Source organism: Dendrobates tinctorius, unplaced genomic scaffold (genome assembly GCF_039654945.1).
Source record: "Dendrobates tinctorius isolate UK_male_01 unplaced genomic scaffold, ASM3965494v1 ptg000179l, whole genome shotgun sequence".
Taxonomy (NCBI): domain Eukaryota; kingdom Metazoa; phylum Chordata; class Amphibia; order Anura; family Dendrobatidae; genus Dendrobates; species Dendrobates tinctorius.
Window position 1 is genome coordinate 1,368,718 of NW_027361846.1, and position 20,883 is coordinate 1,389,600.

Here is a 20,883-nt window from a genome sequence, read left to right on the forward strand (position 1 = left end):
CATCTACTACCGGGTCATCCTACTGAGCTACATCTACTACCGGGTCATCCTACTGAGCTACATCTACTACCGGGTCATCCTACTGAGCTACATCTACTACCGGGTCATCCTACTGAGCTACATCTACTACCGGGTCATCCTACTGAGCTACATCTACTACCGGGTCATCCTACTGAGCTACATCTACTACCGGGTCATCCTGCTGAGCTACATCTACTACCGGGTCATCCTGCTGAGCTACATCCCTACTACCGGGTCATCCTACTGAGCTACATCTACTACCGGGTCATCCTACTGAGCTACATCTACTACCGGGTCATCCTACTGAGCTACATCTACTACCGGGTCATCCTACTGAGCTACATCTACTACCGGGTCATCCTACTGAGCTACATCTACTACCGGGTCATCCTACTGAGCTACATCTACTACCGGGTCATCCTACTGAGCTACATCTACTACCGGGTCATCCTACTGAGCTACATCTACTACCGGGTCATCCTACTGAGGCACATCTACTACCGGGTCATCCTACTGAGCTACATCTACTACCGGGTCATCCTACTGAGGCACATCTACTACCGGGTCATCCTACTGAGCTACATCTACTACCGGGTCATCCTACTGAGCTACATCTACTACCGGGTCATCCTACTGAGCTACATCTACTACCGGGTCATCCTACTGAGCTACATCTACTACCGGGTCATCCTACTGAGCTACATCTACTACCGGGTCATCCTACTGAGCTACATCTACTACCGGGTCATCCTACTGAGCTACATCTACTACAGGGTCATCCTACTGAGGCACATCTACTACCGGGTCATCCTACTGAGCTACATCTACTACCGGGTCATCCTACTGAGGCACATCTACTACCGGGTCATCCTACTGAGCTACATCTACTACCGGGTCATCCTACTGAGGCACATCTACTACCGGGTCATCCTACTGAGCTACATCTACTACCGGGTTATCCTACTGAGGCACATCTACTACCGGGTCATCCTACTGAGCTACATCTACTACCGGGTCATCCTACTGAGGCACATCTACTACCGGGTCATCCTACTGAGCTACATCTACTACCGGGTCATCCTACTGAGCTACATCTACTACCGGGTCATCCTACTGAGCTACATCTACTACCGGGTCATCCTACTGAGCTACATCTACTACCGGGTCATCCTACTGAGCTACATCTACTACCGGGTCATCCTACTGAGGCACATCTACTACCGGGTCATCCTACTGAGCTACATCTACTACCGGGTCATCCTACTGAGCTACATCTACTACCGGGTCATCCTACTGAGCTACATCTACTACCGGGTCATCCTACTGAGCTACATCTACTACCGGGTCATCCTACTGAGGCACATCTGTTACCAGATCATACTGGTGAGTTACAATTCTGTGTGTCTTCACACTTGGTACTAGATGTATCTTAATTAACTAGATGAATGTTTTTAGCAAACCAAGAATAATAGAATGTTATCTGTATTTTGGCTTTGAAATTTAAGTGCTGATTTCAGGTTGGTCAAGAAAACAGACTTATGTTTGTGTAAACCGGTAATAGTGACTTGTGTTGTGCGCTTATCCTTGATGATTAGTAATGTTTGCTGATATGCTAACCCTTTTATGTAATTACTGAATGAGGGACACTTGTTAAGTCTAAAGATAGATTACATGCCTCTGTAAAAACAGACTGAAAGAGAAAAACAGCCAGAGATTCTGCCAAGGCATATATACATTCAAAGGGCAAGAGACAGGACAGCAGCCAATAACATGGCTCCATCACGAGGGACGCGGATCTATTAGTCTACAGGAAACAACCAAGGAGTTTTCAGCCCCGGTTGGAAGAATATAGATCTGCTCCATTGACCATCGCTGAACCATGGATAAGTTTGGAGAAGCAAGGTTGTGATCCTTGGATCATTTAGTCTTGTATGGACTGTCATCTCCCTACACTTGTCATTACCCCCTCTCTGTGTGGGTGCCACAGGTGAGGCAGTGGACCCTGGAACTCTGAAGTAACAGCTGTTATTATCCCGGCGGGTCAGTGGAAGGGTGAGACTCTGTAATGTGCACCATCTTGGGTACTGTACTGGGACTGTTCTACTTGATGTCTGCCGGTTTTGTGGGTCAATAAAGCATTGGCACACTGTTTTACCCTCACCCTGTGTTATCTGAGTAGCGTTATGACCACGTTTCCTATTCCATGCGGTTCCGGCTAGCGGACCCGGGGTACCCGCCGACCCCCCCCCCACCAAGTCTCCACATCCTGTCATGCTACTGAGGTACATCTGATATCCGGTCATCCCGCTGAGCTAAATCTAGCACCAGGACAACTTACAGAGACATATATTATACCAGGAATTCTAGCTGAGCTACATCTACTACAGGGTCATCCTACTGAGGTACATCTGATACCAGGTCATCCTGATTATCTAAATATGGTACCGGGTCATCCTGCCAATTAATATCTGTTATTGGATCGTCCTGCTCATCTATATGTGGTACCGGGTCATCCCAATGATCTGTATCTGGTACCAAGTCATCCTACACAATGTGAGAAACAGAAGTGTCCTTGAGATACATACAGACATGAACCAAGTAAAGACTCTGGTGGGCGACTGTACAATATCTTCTCACCTACTAGGATGGCCACCAACAATCCTGTGACTCGCTGCTCTTTTACTTCTTGGATTTTTGGTTTATCCCCGGGGGCAACAGCCTTACTCATAACAGTTAATGCGTTCGCATGGGTGACTGAGCGAACAGTTGTAGCCGCCATCCATGGCAACCCAAAGAGTGCACATATTCCACCCATTGTCACGATGAGAAGTAGGTCGAAATGAAAACCCGAGCCCTTCACCAACATCCGCTCCTTCTTACTTATAATAAGCCTGCAAAGAAATAATAATAATAGCGAGTCAGAGGTCCGTTTCCCGTTTACTGGTAAATGGAGCTGTGTATCCGATTATAGGAAGCATGGAAGAGCTAAAGCTAGGACTCACGTAGTGATCTGAGTCTCCATGAAGATCAGAATATAGACCAGAACAGCTGGAAGGACACTAGCAAACATCATCCAAACAGGGAAAGGCTCCACCGATCCCAGCGGATTCATCACCCAGCCCCTCTTCTCTGGGGATGTCACTTTGAAGCCATTGGGAACGCTCAGTTTCTGTAAATACAACATGAGAATTGTCAACCCTGGTGGTCCCCTGGGACGGCTGAAAGGATGGCTACAGTACTTGTCTCCAGTTTCTTCATGTGGTTGGATTCACGGTTTGTATAAAGAACATTAACAAGAGTCACTTACCTGAGTATAAGTGTCAGTTATACTAAAGTCAACCAAGACCATGATGAGGATAGCAATGGGAACGCCAAAATCTCCAATGACACGACGCACCTGAAACCCCATATAGGAGATAGTATAAGAATAATTTACAATAGTGGACTACAGTTTTAAAACTAACACAAATTTTGACTTTAAAAGAGCGAAAAACACTGAATCCGCAAAATGTTAGTTGGATGTTTCTATGGTTTGAAGCACGATAATTTTGCATTTTATACATTTTTACACCTTTATTGACAAATCCATGAAGTTTCTGTAAAGCCTCAATATTCCCAGCGCTGCCCCTTATTCTCCAGACTTCTGCTCTTAACCCAGGTAGGTGGATATTGGCTTCTTGGCAGATCCTGACTGATGGCCGCCCCATTCTGGTATCATCAGATCTCGGAGTTATCACAAACAACTTCTGTTTTTTTTTTTTCGCAGGTTCTCAGTGGAATGAGATCTGGGAAGTTTTTGACTGTGGACCGAAAATGTCAACGTTTTGCTCTCTGAACCACTTGGTTCTCACTTTTGCCTTGTGACATGGTCTTTATCATGGGGGAAAGGCATCATCACCACATTGTCCTGGATAATGGGAGGAAGTTGTTCTTGGAGGAGGTTTAGATCCATTTTTTTTATTCATGTCATTAGGTATAACTGTGAGTGAGCCCCCTCCTTGGATGAGATGCCCCACACATTGTGATTGAGTCCCCTCCATGGATGAGAAGCGAAGCCACACCACATGTGTGGTGTTGGGGTGGACTTACTGTTGGCATCCACAGGACTCATGGCTGTACCACCTTCTCTTCTCTGCACAATCATTCTCCAACATGTCCCAAACAGTCTGAAGTGGCTGCATCATAGAAAATAACTTCCCTCGTCCTCTGTAGTCCAATTTTTGCAGTTACTTTTTCTGATGCAGTCCCTTGACACTGTAGTAACGTCAGCAACAATGAATGTCTGGAGAAAAGGTGACACTGTCATGAGTTCTGTGTCTGCCGGCAGTAATGCCTCCCGAGACCATTCATATGCGGGGGTTCTTTATCTATGGCGGGGGCTCTTTGTGAGTGAGTCCCTTACATGGATGAGAAGCACCAGCACATTGTCAATGTGTGGGGGCTTCTTACCAATGAAGGGGGTCACTCACAATGTGTGGCGGTTTCTCATCCATGGAGAGGGCTCACTCACAATGTGCGGAGCTTGTCATTCATTCAGGGACTCACTGGCAATGTGCGGAGCTTGTCATTCATGGAGGGACTCACTGGCAATGTGCGGAGCTTGTCATTCATGGAGGGACTCACTGGCAATGTGCGGTGGCTTCTCATCCATGGAGGGTGTGAAGACACGGGGATGAGCAAGTGCTGTGGTCCACTGGCTCGAGGCTGCATGGACCAGGGATCATCCCACTGAACGCCTGCTCTCTCTGCCTGTGTGCAGAACCCTACTCACACAAGACAGGGTGAGGGTAAAACAGTGTGGCAATAATTTATTGAACCACCAATAAATAATAACATATAGATCAGTCCCAGCAAATACCCAAGATGGAGCACATTACAGAATCTTGCCCTTCCGCTGACTCACCGAATTTAGAGCAGCTGCAACCTTGGAGCTTCCAGAGTCAACTACCCCCAGCAACAGCACCCCGCTTTTGTCAGGCACCCACCGAAAGGAGGTAACGACAAGCTTAGGAAGCTGACAGTCCATTGATGTACAGGTCCATGTGACTTGATTGTCTCAACCTGGATTCTCTAAACGTCTTTGAGGATTCAGTGATGTTCAATGACGCAGCTCTGTATTTCTTCAATTGGAACCCTGATGTCATGGCTACTGTAATGTAGAGTCTCACTAAACACATGTGGATTCTCCTTTTTATAGGTCACAATTTCTCAATCGGTCATTCCACCACAGGCTTGGGGGAAGATGGAGTTTGCTGGAGTGTTCAAACAACATGCATAGATTGTCTTTCATATTGCAGAGCACCAATGGGTCATCAACATATTAACACACATTTCTGAATTATCCTGTGCCTTTGTTTCCCAAGGATAGTAGAGCAATACTAGGACTGCAATACTAGAACATATACGATAGCCAATCAGCAGCCATTCAACAAATGGCAGCCATTGAACATTGACAAATAGTGTCAATTCAATTAATCTCACATGAACAATTGCTCATGTACCTGAGCCTACTGAAATAATATGTCTGGATAATTAAGAATAAATGCTGTGTCGTCACATACCTCCCCCATCTTAATTAGCCAGACATAATAGGCTTCCAATTGTCCTTCTCCACTTATCGGGGACAATCCATTAGCATGCCTTTAAGCACAGGCATGAATGCAAGAGGTTCACCTTCATGTGAACGAAACTTTGAATCTTTCAGTTTCCTCAAAGCATATTCTGTCTTCCTTGCGAATAAACTTCACAATCCCCATGCCATCCTTGCTCTCATCAGCATAGCAGACATCTCCAGCTTCTCTCATATGATCTTTTAGATCCTGCCAACCTCCCAAGGGGGAAAGCTCTGAGATGAGGACTCTGTGTTCAGTTCGCTGGGAAGGTGATCCGTTTCTCCAGCGGAGTCCTCCATAACCTCCCTCTGGTTTCTGGCTTGACTTGGGAAACTCCACATGTAATCGAAGAGAACCAAACTCATATCCATTGCTTTCACTCACGACGTCCTCTGCATCCTATGGATCTTGGAAGCTGATGAAGGTGAAGAATGAGAAACCACATCCTCCATGATTTTTCAGCTCCATGGTACGGATCCTCCCATACTGCTAGAACAACTCTTCCAGCTCCTTCTCCTGTACATTGGCCGGTAAATTGCCCACGGAAATGCACCAGTTCCCCGAGCGCTGACCCCCAGTCTGGTAGAAGGCCACTTGGCGGCCTAGTAAATGGTATTTAGGCAATATCTGGGCTGGCTAGGGTGATAGAAGACCCAATGTTCTGAAGTCCCTGGGCCTTGATATCACTGTCCTTGACCAGCTGGAGGTGGCTATGGTGGTTTGCTGGTGCAAGGTGGTCATTCTGCCTTATAGCATGAACAGGGTATATCACTTCATCCTTTGCTGGTGTATCCCTGGGGTAGTGCCCTTCAGACTCTGAGAGTTTGTCTTGGCAGAAGATAACTGGTGGGGCCGGAAGATGGGCTACAGACATGAGGCTCCAGCCCTGTAGACCATCTTTGGCCATGTGTCCAAGGTGCCCTCATATGTAACAGCGCAGTGGGTTGGAAAATAAAGGGTCCTGTTTGTAAACCTTTGTCCTGGTTGGGTTTCTGCTGTGTAGCCACATATTTCTGCTCGAATGGCTGGAGACCACTTGAATGCTTGGTTGAGGGATCTCCGAGGATTGGCGGGCATATTGGGTCTCCAGTGGGGACAATAGGCTGTAAACTTGGACAATCGAGCTGCATGCACTGGGGTTTCTGGCTACCCACTGGTATTTCTGTGGTCATTTTCTCCATAAGATGCTCACAACATGCAGGGGCTTCATGTCCATGAAGGGGGTTCACTCACAATGTGTGGGTGCGTCTCATCCATGGAGGGGATCACACACAATGTTTGGGCGTTACTCATCCATGAAGAAGATTCACTCACAATCTGTGGGGCTTTCTCAACCATGGAGGGGGCTCTCTTACAATATGCGTGGGCTTCTTATCTATGGAGGATGCTCACTCACAACGTTCGGGGGTTTCTCATCCATGGAGGTGACTCTTTCACAATGTGTGATGACTTCTCATACATGGAGGGGTCTCACATACAATGTGTGGAGGTTTCTTATCCATGGAGAATGATTACTAAAAATGTGCAGAGGCTTCTCATCCATGGAGGGGGCTCACTTACAATGTGAGAGCTTCTTATCCATGGCGGCGGCACACTCACGAAGTTCGGTGGCTTCTTATCCAAGGAGGTGGCTCTCTTACAATGTGTAGGGGCTTCTTATCCATGGAGGAGCTCACTCACAATTATATCTAAGAACACAGTGATGCATAATGAACAGGATCAAGACCTTTTCCAGGAACAGCTTCTCCCATTATCTAGGACAATATGGTGATGATGCTTTTTTTTAGGCAAAAGTGAGAACAAAGTGGTTAGGGGAACAAATCAGTGACATTTTGTGCCCACGGCTGGAAACTCTCCAGATCTGAATCCCATTGAGAACCTGCGGTCGATCCTCAAACAGTGACAAAACCCAGAAATTGTGATAATTCAACCTCTGATAAGAAATGAACGGGCGGCCATCAGTCAGGATATGCCCAGAAGCCAATATCTAGCTGCTGGGGGAAGGGCAGAAGTCTGGAGAATAAGGGGCAGCGCTGGAAATATTGAGACATCACAGGAACTTCATGGATTTGTCAGGAATAGTGTAAAAACTTATAAAATGTTGATAATTGTCAGTCAATAACCATAGAAACGTACAACTAAAAGAGTGAAAACACTAAATCGGGAAAGTGTGAAAATCAAAATCTGTCAGTCTGAGAACTTCTGTTCGGGACTGTATAAAACTAATGTGAGGTGATGACAGACATGGGTCAAAGAGTACTGGACCTGACTTTCCCCCACAGACAAGACTGTAAGATGCGGCTTGTAAAAAAGGTATTCAGTAACTCAGGTTGTAATGGGACTTTGAAAGCAAAGAGGCGCCTGCTCACCCTGCCAGGAAAGAAGTTGCTGTTCTTAAGTTTCCGCAGGAAGAAAGCAATGAAGAAGGTTCCCGCCATCAGTACCAGAGAGAGCAGGGCCGTGTTTGGTTGTCCTGTAATTTTTGTGGGCGCCATGGTTTCTGTCTGGTTGAGTTGCCGGTGATCAGTAACATTGATAAGAGCAGAGTCAGTCACATTCTTGCAGTTAGTCAGCGGATGCTCCTGAAAAACCTAGATCAAAGTTGTGGAAAGGTTACAATCCTAAAAAATGCATGGTTCAGGTTCAAAGGTTCTGAGGAGTACAATGATGGTGGAAGTCAGACACTCGTTAACATGGGGTCTGCGATGGCAAATCTCACCTTGAACAACTTGTAGAATGTCTCATAGATGAAGATGAGGGAGATCAGAATGGAGAAGATTTCCTGTGTGAAGCGGGAAACAAATCGAACTAAGAAGCTTCCTTCACAGGCTACAGTGGCCACGACGATCACAATTAGCCAAGCACCAATCCACACGCGGCCAACTAGGTATTCCAGACCATTAGCCGAGCAAAACTGCACAAGAAAAAGTCAAGAATCTAAGTCAATGGTGAGGTGTAAAGGAGCTTCTCCTAGTCTACTACAAAGACGGTTATGCTTTTCCCAAACGGAGAGCCAGTCCTGCGTCTACTTCCTGTGAGTTTCTTTTAAAGACCAATGTAGAGAATTGCGCCAGAGCTCAAAATCCAAGATAGTAGAATGGGTGGCGCTAGCACAAAAGGTGGGTGCTAAGTATTGGCCGCGTCTTAAGTCGACAAAGCCAGTGCTAGGTATAGGGGACAGCGCCAGCACAAAGAGCGGGTACCAACTTTCAAACCAGCACTTAACAAAGTGGTTGACAAATACAAAGGAAACTGTCTCCATCTTTGAATCTTTAAATCAGAACTGAGCCAGTACTTAGCAGATGGCCCAGCAAGGGAGCAGGTTCAATCTTTGAATTGGAGCAGATGCAGCCAGCATTTAGCATAGGGAGCAGTCCATCTTGGACTCTGAGGTCTCTTAGCCCAACTACCCACAGACAGTCCTCCTAGATCTACTACCCAAGAACAGCTCTCCTAGATCTACTACCCAAGAACAGCTCTCCTAGACCTACTACCCAAGAACAGCTCCCTTGGACATACAAGCCAAGGACTGCGTGTTTAGCCCTACTATGTAGGGACAGCACTCTTAGTTCTACTACCCAGGCACAGGGATCTAATTCCCACTACCCAGGAATAGTGATCTTAGCCCCACTACCCAGGAACAGTGATCTTAGCCCTACTACCCAGGGACAGCTCTCCTATACCTACTACCCAAGAACAGCTAGCTTAGTCCTATTACACAGGAACAGCGCTCTTAGCTCTACTACACAGGGACAGATTTTTTAGTTGTACTACCCAGGGAAAGCTCTGTTAGCCCTGCAAGCCAAGGACAACGCTCTTAGCCTAACTACCCAGAGAAACCTCTTTTAGCCCATCTCCCCAGGGACAGAGCTATTAGCTCTATTACCCAAGGACAGCGCTCTAGAGCTACTACCCAGGGACAGTGCTCTTTTCACTATGACCCAGGGACAACGCTCATAACCCTACTACCCAGGAATGGCTTACTTAGCCCAATTACCCACAGACAGTTCTAGATCTACTACCCAGGAACAGGGTTCTTACCCCTATTACTCATGGACAGCTCTCCTAGACCTACTACCTAAGAATAGCTCTCTTAGGCCTACAAGACAAGAACCGCTTTCTTAGCCCAACTATCCAGGGAAAGCTTTTTATTAGCTCAACTGCCCAGGAACAGTGCTCTTAGATCCACTACCCAGGGTCAGCTATTATAGATGTACTAGGAACAGCACTCTTAGCCTTACTGCCCAGGAGCAGCACTTTTTGCATTACTACACAGGGACAGTGCTTTTAGCCCTACTACCCAGAAACTGCTCTTAGCCCTACTACCAGGGACAGCTCTTCTAGACCTGCTAGCCAAGAACAGCTCTCTTAGCCCCACAAGAATAGGACCGGGCTCTAAGCCCAACTGCCCAGGGACAGCAATCTTAGCCTTAATACCCAGGGACAACGCTCTTTGCCCTACTACCTAGGGACAATGCTCCAAGCCCTACTACCCAGAAATAGGTCTCTTAGCTGTACTACGCAGGGACAGCTTTCCTAGACCTACTACCCAAGAACAGATCTCTTAGCCCTTTAAAACAGGGACAGCTCTCTTAGCACTGCTACCTAGGGACAGTGTTCTTTGTCCTACTACCCAGAGACAGAGCTCATGGCCCTGCTACCCAGAAATAGCTCTCTTAGCTCTACTACCCAGGAACAGCATTCTTATAGCCCCTGACCAGTCTGGGCACTGCAGTCATGCTCCTACTCTGTTACACAGATGTCTGTACGAGTCTTTACACTTAAATTAGACCTTTCAAGGACAACCATATTGCTGATGTCACGGTTCCACCCCTCAGGGTGTCTGGGATGTAGTTACTGACAGTTTGGCCGTCCAATCCGGTTCAGGTGCGTGCTGAGCTGTCAGTGTGTTTATTAACAGCTCACTGACTGGGTGGATCAAGGAAATGCTGTAGATATAGTATATCTTGACTTCAGTAAAGCATTTGACAAAGTATCTCACACAATCCTAATTGAAAAAATGACTAAGTATGGAATGGACAAGGCAACTGTTAGGTGGATTCATAACTGGCTTAGTGATCGGACCCAAAGAGTGGTCGTAAATGGCTGCACATCCAGTTGGAAGAATGTCTCAAGTGGGGTACCACAGGGCTCTGTCCTGGGCCCTGTATTGTTCAACATCTTTATCAACGATTTAGATGAAGGAATTGAGGGTAAACTGATTAAATTTGCTGATGACACAAAGCTAGGAGGGATAGCTAATACTAGAGAAGAGAGAGAGAGGATTCAAAAAGATATAAATAAACTGGAGAAGTGGGCAGCAACTAACAGAATGGCTTTTAACAGGGAAAAATGCAAAGTACTACATCTGGGCAATAAAAATGAAAAAAGCATATACAGAATGGGAGGAATAGGGCTAAGCAACAGCACATGTGAAAAAGACTTAGGTATACTAATAGATCACAGACTGAATATGAGTCAACAAGGTGATGCAGCAGCAAAAAAGGCAAATGCAATTCTAGGATGTATTAACAGAAGCATACAGTCTAGATCACGTGAAGTCATTATTTCCCCTCTACTCCTCTTTGGTCAGACCTCATCTGGAATATTGTGTCCAGTTCTGGGCGCCACATTTTAAAAAAGACATCAACAAACTGGAGCAAGTTCAGAAAAGAGCGACCAGAATGGTGACCGGTCTGCAAACCCTGTCTTATGAGGAAAGGTTGCAGGATTTGGGAATGTATAGTTTGCAGAAGAAAAGACTGAGAGGAGACTTAATAGCTGTCTACAAATATCTCAAGGGCTGTCACATTGTAGAAGGATCATCTTTATTCTCATTTGCACAAGGAAAGACTAGAAGCAATGGGATGAAACTGAATGGGAGGAGACACAGATTAGATATTAGAAAAAACTTTTTGACAGAGTGATCAGTGAGTGGAACAGGCTGCCACGAGAGGTGGTGAGTTCTCCTTCAATAGAAGTCTTCAAACAGAGGCTGGACAGACATCTGTGTGGGATGATTTAGTGAGTCCTGCTTTGAGCAGGGGGTTGGACCAGATGGCCCAGGAGGTCCCTTTCAACTCTACGATTCTATTCTATGACAACTTGACTAACCTATCTGTGACTGGGAAGCGTCGGCTGTCTCAGGTGTTCACTATCCCGGGTAATTGCCATGCCTACTTAACTGAGCAGCTTCTCCCAGACCACTGCCAGACAAACATTCACCTTGTGAGGTTTGTGCTAACTGTGCCTTGTGTTCTGTTTGCTTGATCTGCTGCCTGACCTTGGACTTTGCTCTGACCATCCGCCTGTTTAACCCCTTCAGCTCTGATCCGTTATCCTCCTGGTACTTTGACCTTGGAACGTTACCTGACTACGCTTATGTCTCTTCCTTCTGTTTGACGTACCCTCCTGGTTTTTTTGACCTTGGACTCCTTGAGAACTCTGACTCACGGTTTGACCGTGAGAAGTGACTAGCATCACAGCTGGTGTGGCCCTCGGATAAAATGAGTTTGACACCCTTGCTCTATTCACTCTTCCGTTCCGGCACGCACTCTGCTGAGTAAATGCTCAGCTGCCAAAGAGACACAGAAGATGCATTTGGAGGAGAGTGAAAATGTTGTAACTGCCTTGTCTCAAAGTGAGAGTACGAGAGGCAAAGGAGCTCCCGGAGTGGTGGAAACTTCATCTAGAATGACACAATAAATTCCCGTGTGTCTGAGCTGTGAATTAACATGTAGCTGACATACATGTATACTGAAAATTGACATGCAGATGTGTCCTGTATGTTCAAAACCTGAAAAATGTTGATAAAGTATAAACACAATAACACAAAATTAAAAGAAACTAATTAGCAAAAATGAAGAAATAAATGAGAAAAGTTACAGCAAAGAAATAGAAAAAAAATCAACCAAGAGACGAGGATATAAATACTAATTAGACATCCAATCTATGGATCCTCCGTCCCCACCTCGTTTAGGATTATGGCTTTGTCTGATTGCAGAGACTGAATGGGATGAGGTATCAGGGGTGGACATATCATCAGTGCAACATGTGCAGGGGCCCAAGAGGTAAGGGGCCACATCCTCCTCCACATCAGCAGGCAGCTTCGGTCACAGACACACACTGGGGTCTGTTTCAGCCACGGTATTACAGTTATGGGGTGAAATAAAGGTTTGGAGTGCTGCAGTCATTCGAGTGTTCCCGGTTACGACCATCAAGTCTCCATGCAGCGCACGCAACATATCAGATTCACACGCCATGGCACAAGTGACAGACACACGTAGAAAGTGACTCTGCGATCATTGTGCTGAGGAGTCAGAATACATTTCACACTGATTGATTCTGGGGGGGATATTACCACATCTATGAAATACCTTGGCTGACAACCATTTATTCGTTTTACCTGCAGCTTGAGAGTAGAAGATGGGAGAAAGTGAATTGCCAAAGGATGGAGCAAGGTGGAGAACCACCCGTAACCATCCAGCCACATCTTACCCTCATAGAGTACAGGTGACTTCTGTAAAAAGAGATTTTTCACTTGAGAAAATAGTCTGCTGTGCGGTTGGTGGAGGATCTGGGCCAGGGGTTGTCCACCCTGCAGGTCTATACGTGGCGCCATGATTTTCCTAACCCTGCTTATAGAGTCTCTTTGTTACAGTTCATTGTCATAGGTGACCCTGACTCCCGGGGACGACTGGAGGAGTGCGCTGTGAGTGATGAATGTGTGACCAGCAGCGTTTCTTCTGGAGGTGATGGAGGGGAGGGCATTTTAAATTCATATTGTTAATGCTTTGCCCTTGACAGTGATAAGTACAATTACGATTAATCTGGTTCCTGTCTGATGAATGGCAATCACATCGAAACGTCAGGCGATGACCATCAATGGATACGCCATACCGGACATAATGACTCCGAGGACGGGTTGTTCGCGTTGAGGATATGATGTTCCTGCCTGAACCCCCATCATGGAGCTGGAGGTGGGCTCCTTCCTCCATATAAACTCCTGGAGTTTGTAAAGAAAGGTAATCATTCAATGCGACACTATAGGTGGTGACTATAGCTGATGTCACATCCTCAATGCAGTGGAAATCATTGTGAATTACAGGAATTCTGACATTAACACCATCGGAGCGTACTTAGTGGGAACATGAGAGCATGAGGACACAACATCACCACCGAAGGTAAGAAGGAATGAAAAGAAACCTCCTCTGTACCAAGGAATTAAGGCCGCATACGTATGGGAAAGATAAGAGTACGGGGACACGACGGCACCACCGAGTTTAAAAAGGAATGCACAAGGAACCTGCTGTGTCCCAAGGAATCCAGGGCGCGTACATTTGTGGAACGTGAGATTATGAGGATGCTGTGACGGGCGTGTGACACAGCATACAAGGGCAGCAGGATGATGAACAATCCAACAACTTTTATTGAGATGGGGAAAATATAACACCAATCGTAGATACGGTTCCTTAGGGTCTGCAAGGTGGCCACACAAAAAGGGACAAATCGCGACACACGGTAATCCAACACCAAGGAATATCCAACAACAGTCTTCAGATTCAGTCCTCAAATCCAGCAGGGTGGTGAGACATCACAGTCGCATGTGGCAAGTGATCTGCAATCTCCAGAGATTAGACCTGGCCGCAGCAGCAGATCCTCGCCCTTCCCAAGACGCACTACCAAGTAACTCAATATGTGGCTTATTGTCTTACCTCTCTTGCGATCAGCCCCCTTGTTGAGCAGATACTAAAGGCCCCGTCTCACATAGCGAGATCGCTGAAGCGTCACCGATTTTGTGACGCAACAGCGATCTCGCCAGCGATCTCGCTACATGTGACACATAGCTGCGAGCGGCCCCCCTGCTGGATATCGCTGATCATGCTCGACTGGCCTGGGCCATTTTTTCATCGTCGGCGTCACGCTGGCCAGCGCGCATCGATGTGTTTCACCCGACGAGCGACCTCGTTGGCGACGCAGAACTCAAGGACGCAGGCTGGAATCATTCAGAATATCTGCTGTGTGACAAGGCACCAGCGATCATGAAAATACAGAACACGGAGGGGACCATCAAGCAATTGAAGCTAAATGTAATAGGGATCCAACCACAGCATGTCCTTAAATGAATACAAGAGACCAAAAAGAGCAAAGAGGACATACAAAGTAGCAGGGATCACCTTAGAAAAATAACAATTTTATTTCATAGGACATACAAAACACCACAAAAAAAAAACGAAAAGAAAAAACCCCAGCGACCCTTACCAGGTCGTATCGTTGTCGGGATCGCTGGTGCGTCGCTGTGTGAAACGGGACCCTAACACCCACCCCATAAACATAGTTCCAAGGATTAAGAATTTTCCAGAAATCCTGCCTGCAGTCTCTGTACAGGTTTGTGTATTCCTGGATGCCCCCTGCAGAGAGGAACAAAGACAAGAATGCCCCCACCAGATACAGGGCAAGGACTGCTAATGTAAGCCTGATTACAGTATGGTCCATGTGTACAGGCTGGGGGGTGACTCTCTGTTCCAACCCCTTCCCCCCTCAAGTAGTGTGCAGACTAGTGACCTCAACAAGTTGCTTTTCAAGTACACGTAGACATGGCCGACCTGACTCATGGCTCCTGTCTGGGCAATCCATCAGCATTTGTGTTGACTGCCTCTTCTTTATTGTATGGTGAAGTTGTAGGGTTGAAGGCCTAGCTCCATTTTACATAATCTTTGACTCAAACTCAGCTTCCTGCATCCACAAATCGGCATAGGTGTTACCGCCATGTCTGCCCGCGCTCCGGTCTCCCGACCGGCTGCTGGGACCGGGGCACGCCGCACTGTCACTGTGCTCCCGGCATTGTAGCCTCCCCAGGTTCCTCGCTGTCTGCACAAGCACACTCTTAGGCCTCGGCTGCGCGCCTGCCAGGTGCACTAGGCTTCTGCCAGAGTCCTGACCCGGAAGTGATCTCGCTGGGCGCCCGATGCCTGTATATCAGACGGCTTCAGCCGTTCCTCAGCACCTGATTACTACTATTTCCTGCACCTGCCTGTGTATGTGCTCTCTCAGGTCCCTGTACACTTCCAGTGCATGCTCTGCTCTGCTTTCTCCCAGTACGCTTCCAGTGTGTGCTCTGCTTTCTCCCAGTACGCTTCCAGTGTGTGCTCTGCTCTGTCCTTGTACGCCTGCCAGTGTGTGCTCTGCTCTGTCCCTGTACGCTTCCAATGCATGCTCTGCCCTGCTTTCTTCCAGTACTCTTTCCAGTGTGTGCTCTGCTCTGACTCTGTACGCCTGCCAGGGCGTGCTCTGCTCAGCCCAGGATCTCGCACCCTCTGTGAACTCTGCGTTGTTCCAGACCCGGTGTCTCTCTTCTGTGAGCTCTGCCTTGTCTTGGATCCTGTGTCCCTCTGCGGCTGCTCAGCTTCATCTCATTCTCAGTGAGTACCCCGATTCTTCTCTTTGTCCTCGAGCTGATCCTCTGGCACTAGGTATTGCGGTATGCCTTCCTCCTGGGCCTGCCCCTAACGGTCCCTGTATAGGGGTCTGTTCCACCTAGCTAGCTCACCCAGGGTCGGTCGGCACCGCGATCCAGTGGGTCCACTCTATTCTGTTACTAAACCTAATCAGGCCATGGACCCCGCTGGTGCCTTGGCTGCTGCTCAAAAGGAGTTGGTGTACTTGCGGGAGAATCAGACGCAATGTCTTAATGTTTTTCATGCAGTCCATGGAATCCCGGTTGTCCGCTTAACAGGCCTCTGACACAGGGAATGCTTCCCAGCTCGCCAGTCTCCAACAGGAGCTTGTTCAGCAGCGTGACACCCAGACTCTCATTTTAAACTATATGGCTTCTGTGGATGACCGTCTGTTATCCCTTCAGTCTGCACAAGCTCTGTCTCGTAATCTCGATCCCATCCCACACCCTCCACCCCGCCTAGGTAAACCACCCCGGTATAATGGCGAACCCAAGCTGTGACGGGTTTTTTTGATCAATGCCGTCTACATTTTGAATTATCTCCGCATCAATACCCCACCGATCGGGCTAAGATGGCGTTTGTGATTTCTCATTTAGAGAGGGAGGCTCTGGCTTGGGTTAAACGTCTGTGGGAGCGGGATGTTCCCATAACCTCTCAACTGTCAACCTTTTTTGAGACCTCAACATTGTAGGTCTCCCACATCATTTCCTAAGACAATATCTGCAGGCAGGCCTCTCATCACCCCAGCCATGCATTGCTTGACCCCTAAGCCAAAGTCCAGTTCTACACTTGCGTTTGGGATATTCCTCTATTGGCCTCCAGCTAATTCAATGGTAATCCCAGGTCCATGGTGTATCGTCTCTGGCTGAACCACTCTGGGATCAGCAATGGTGAGAAATGCCCCAGAGTCACAAAAACCAAGAACTCGCCAACCATCCAGCACGACCACCTGTAAGTGCTTTCCTTGAGGATTAAAGGAACTCGTGGCTGTGGCCCGCACCCCATAAACCTCTAATGGTCGAAAATAAGTTTCTGAGCCAGTAGCAAATCAACTTGGAGGGGTGGCACCTCTTCCTCCAGTGTATTTGGCTGTAAATAATTGATAGGCTGATTTGGTGCAGGGTCACTCCTCAATTGAATCTGAGGGCAGGTGTCTTGCAGATACACTGTTAGGGCAGTGAGAATCTGGAATTCCCTGCCTGAGGAGGTGGTGATGACAAACTCAGTCGAGGGGATCAAGAGAGGCCTGGATGTCTTCCTGGAGCGTAACGATATTGTACCTTACAGTTATTGTTAGGTTCTTTAGAAGGACGTAGATCTGGGGATTTATTCTGATGGAATATTGGCTGAGCTGGATGCATAAATGGCATTTTCGGCCTTGCTAACTATGTTACTCCTTCCCATTTGCACTCTGGGGACGGAGGTAAGGGAACCTGGAGGCTGAATTCCATGTGAAGGTGCATAAGGTGTTTGTTGGGGTTGAGAATGATTTCTCCACTGGATAGCTGGGCATGTGGCCTGCACATGCCAGGCATTCCCACATCCATAACACCTGTGTTCTACTCCTTTCTCTCCTTGTCGCATTCCAGAGGAGGAGGCAGGGCTAGCTGGAAGGTAAGTCATATGGGTATCAACATGAGGTGGTGGCCTAGTGAGACAGCAAACCTTGTGGACTAAAAAATAAGGCACCGCTGGTGGTGGGGTGCTGGTAGTTTTTTCTCCATCAACCAGTAAGTTTTTCCACTGAGGCTTGATGGTGAAATCCTCATCAGCAAAAACGACAGCTTTTTCTACTGTCGCTGGTTTTCTCTCATGCACCCATTCCCTGATATCAGCAGGACAAAGAACTGTTCTTTTAAGATGTCCTGGATGATGGTCTCCCAAGTCAAGGCCACCTCTCCCTCCAGCCAGCGATGACACGACTGCTTTAAAACGTACGCCCATAGGATCAAAGAGCCTTCCCAGTTACAGGCTAACAAGCGCAACTGAGTCCTGTAAGTGTCTGGAGTTACCGCATAATGTTCCAGGATGGTTTCCTTAATATCCTTATAATCACGGTTCCACCGAGGGTCCATAGCTCGATATGCTTCCGCAGCTCCACCCTCTAAGAGCCCCACCAGATGTCTGACCCACTCCATTTCTGGAACTGACATTGATTTTCAAAGTCTTGGAAGAATCCCTCAATGTCCCTGGAAGCCTCACTGAACAGCTTTAAGTCCTTGTGGGACACTCTTGAGGCTTCCCTCATGGTGGGTGTTGTGATTAATGTCTGCCTGGGGCTTCTAGCTGCTTCCACAGCGAGCTGCCTTTCATTGGCTCTCTGAATGGCCTCCCATTTGTCTTCTATGGAGGCTTCATCCCCAGCAATGCCATCTCCTCCTCATATGACACAACCCACTGACCATTCCGGGTATTTACCTCCAGGTCCCGTCTTTCCTCCAATTGCTCTGAGAATCCCTCTCCAGTACCATCTTGAAAGCTATCTTCTTCTAAAACTTCAATAAGCTGATCTTTGGACAGTCCTTTATAACTGACCCCTAATTCGCGGGCCTTTGTATATAGGTTCCCCACAGTCCAATTCCTGTATCCTGAGGTTCTGTCTCCATTCTTTGTCAAGCTGCTGTTCTCCATTCCTTCTGCTATGATCCCTCTTCTGCCAACCAGTTTGTGACGGGGTGTGTGACAGAGCAGGCAGGGACAGCAGGCCGATGAACAATCCAACAACATTTATTGAGACGGGGAAAATATAACACCAAACGTAGATTCTTTAGAGTCAGGAGAAGGAATGCTAATGTAGGCCTGATTATAGTATAGTCCATGTGTACAGGCTGAGGGTGACACTCTGTTACACAAATCACCATCGAGGATACGAAGGAATGCACTAGGAATCTCCTGTGTCCCATGGAATACAGCCCACTTATGAATGGGGAAAGTGAAAGTATGAGGACGCTATGTCACTACCGAGCCACCAAGGGTAGGAAGGAATGCACAAGGAGCCTCCCGTGTCCTAAGGAATCCAAAGCTTGTACAAATGGGGAATGTGAGAGTATGACGATGTGACGGCCCCATCGAGGATACGAAGAAATGCAAAAGGGATCTCCTGTGTCCCATGGAATCCAAGGCAAGTTCCAGAGGCTTGAGGAGACCCTCAGTTGGCAGCTCAATCTGAGAACCATCACCTCACACATGGGATGCATGGGAGAGGGGAGAGACCTGTATGTGTATTGGGGAGATCTGATAGTGAATGTTGGCAGAATCACACAGCGTCATCAATTAAATGATCAATAGTCAGACATTATGGGGCGGATTGCTGTTCTAGCATCCACATCCCATTCATCATTACTCCAAATGACTCCGCTATGAGCTATCACCCATCATTACTCCACCTAAACCCCACCACAAGCCATCACCCATCATTACCCCACCTAGAACGGTCATGCACCATCACTCATCATTATAGAAGCAAGAGGAAAGGAAAAGGGTAAATTGTCAGCTCACCATATATTGAAGCACCTTGCTGGATAAGGTGGAATCGCACAGAGCTGTCTCAGTATTGAACGTCAGCAGTAGAAAGGAAAAAAGAGGTAAGAACCTCCAGCGATGAAGACCAGTGAAAAAATGAAATATTAAAAACGTAGAAACTTTATTGGATCAATTGCAAGGACATAAACACTGGTCACCACTAAAAAATCCTGGGGAAACCAACTGACGCGTTTCAGATAAGAACCTTAATCATGGTATGTGTGATGGTGTGATAGGCTATGTGGATATCATTTTGTGCATATTTCTATTTCACTGATTTTCATAATGTTTTCTTGTTGCCTTGTATCATTTCTTGTATTCCCCACATTGTCTGGAGTCTCAATTAACTTCCAAAAGGCTGGTAATTGAATTAGCTCACTTACTGTCTGCAGCCTGACTGTACATAGTGTGTGCTTATCTTTGTCTATTGATGTGTACTGATATGCTAATTGTTCATTGTATTATGAAACTAGTTTGTTGACTTCTAAAGAGGGAACAGAATGTGAGGGTGTACTGAAGGACACTGGGTAATTCTAAAAATAGCTTACCTTTCTGGGGTATAAAAGATCCTGAGATGGAGAGACCACATCAAATCTCATCACACAGCACGTCAGAGAGAAGGGGAAGCGTATGGACCCATTTTATCCTCTGGCTGCTGGTTATTGGACTCTCATCTCCCTGGACATTTTATCCTGTTACTTAACTTAATTCGTGTTCTGGACTATTGTATCCTCAGTGTGGTGGATTGTTTATGGACCCTCTAATTTTGCCTATAATAAAGGTCTTGGGATTGTTCACACTTCCCTCGCTCTGTTGTGTGGTATCAGAGAAGGACCCCTTGACATTATGTAAGGCTCTTATCTGAAAAGCGTCAGTTAGTTTCCCCAGGATTTTTAGTGGTGACCAGTGTTTATGTCCTTGCAACTGATCCAATAAAGTTTTACGTTTTTAATACTTCATTTTTTTACTGGTCTTCATCACTGAAGCTTCTTCATCCGTTTTTCCATCACCTATCATTACTCCTCCTGGACCAAATCGTACACCATCACCCAGCATTGCTCCACCTAGACCACACCATGCGCCATCATCCATCATTTCTCCTCCTAGACTTTGCCATCACCCATCATTGCTCCACCTAGACCACACCATGCGCCATCATCCATCATTACTCCTCCTAGACTTTGCCATCACCCATCATTGCTCCACCTAGACCACACCATGAGCCATCATCCATCATTACTCCTCCTAGACTTTGCCATCACCCATCATTG

General features: G+C 47.0%; 1 protein-coding gene and 1 pseudogene across 4 annotated transcripts in view; both read right to left on the bottom strand.

The window, feature by feature from the left end:
• SLC4A2 (solute carrier family 4 member 2) overlaps positions 1–20,883 on the bottom strand; it is a 395,791-nt gene that overhangs the window by 33,348 nt on the left and 341,560 nt on the right. For all 4 annotated transcript variants that reach the window (XM_073551714.1, XM_073551713.1, XM_073551715.1 and 1 more), the window contains 5 exons: positions 8,353–8,547; positions 8,003–8,224; positions 3,329–3,418; positions 3,024–3,190; positions 2,659–2,912 (listed from right to left, as the gene is read on the bottom strand). In XM_073551714.1, the coding sequence (XP_073407815.1) occupies positions 2,659–2,912; positions 3,024–3,190; positions 3,329–3,418; positions 8,003–8,224; positions 8,353–8,547 (928 nt within the window). The remainder of the gene's footprint in view (positions 1–2,658; positions 2,913–3,023; positions 3,191–3,328; positions 3,419–8,002; positions 8,225–8,352; positions 8,548–20,883) is intronic.
• On the bottom strand, positions 5,636–7,215 carry LOC141054874 (serine/arginine-rich splicing factor 9 pseudogene; annotated as a pseudogene).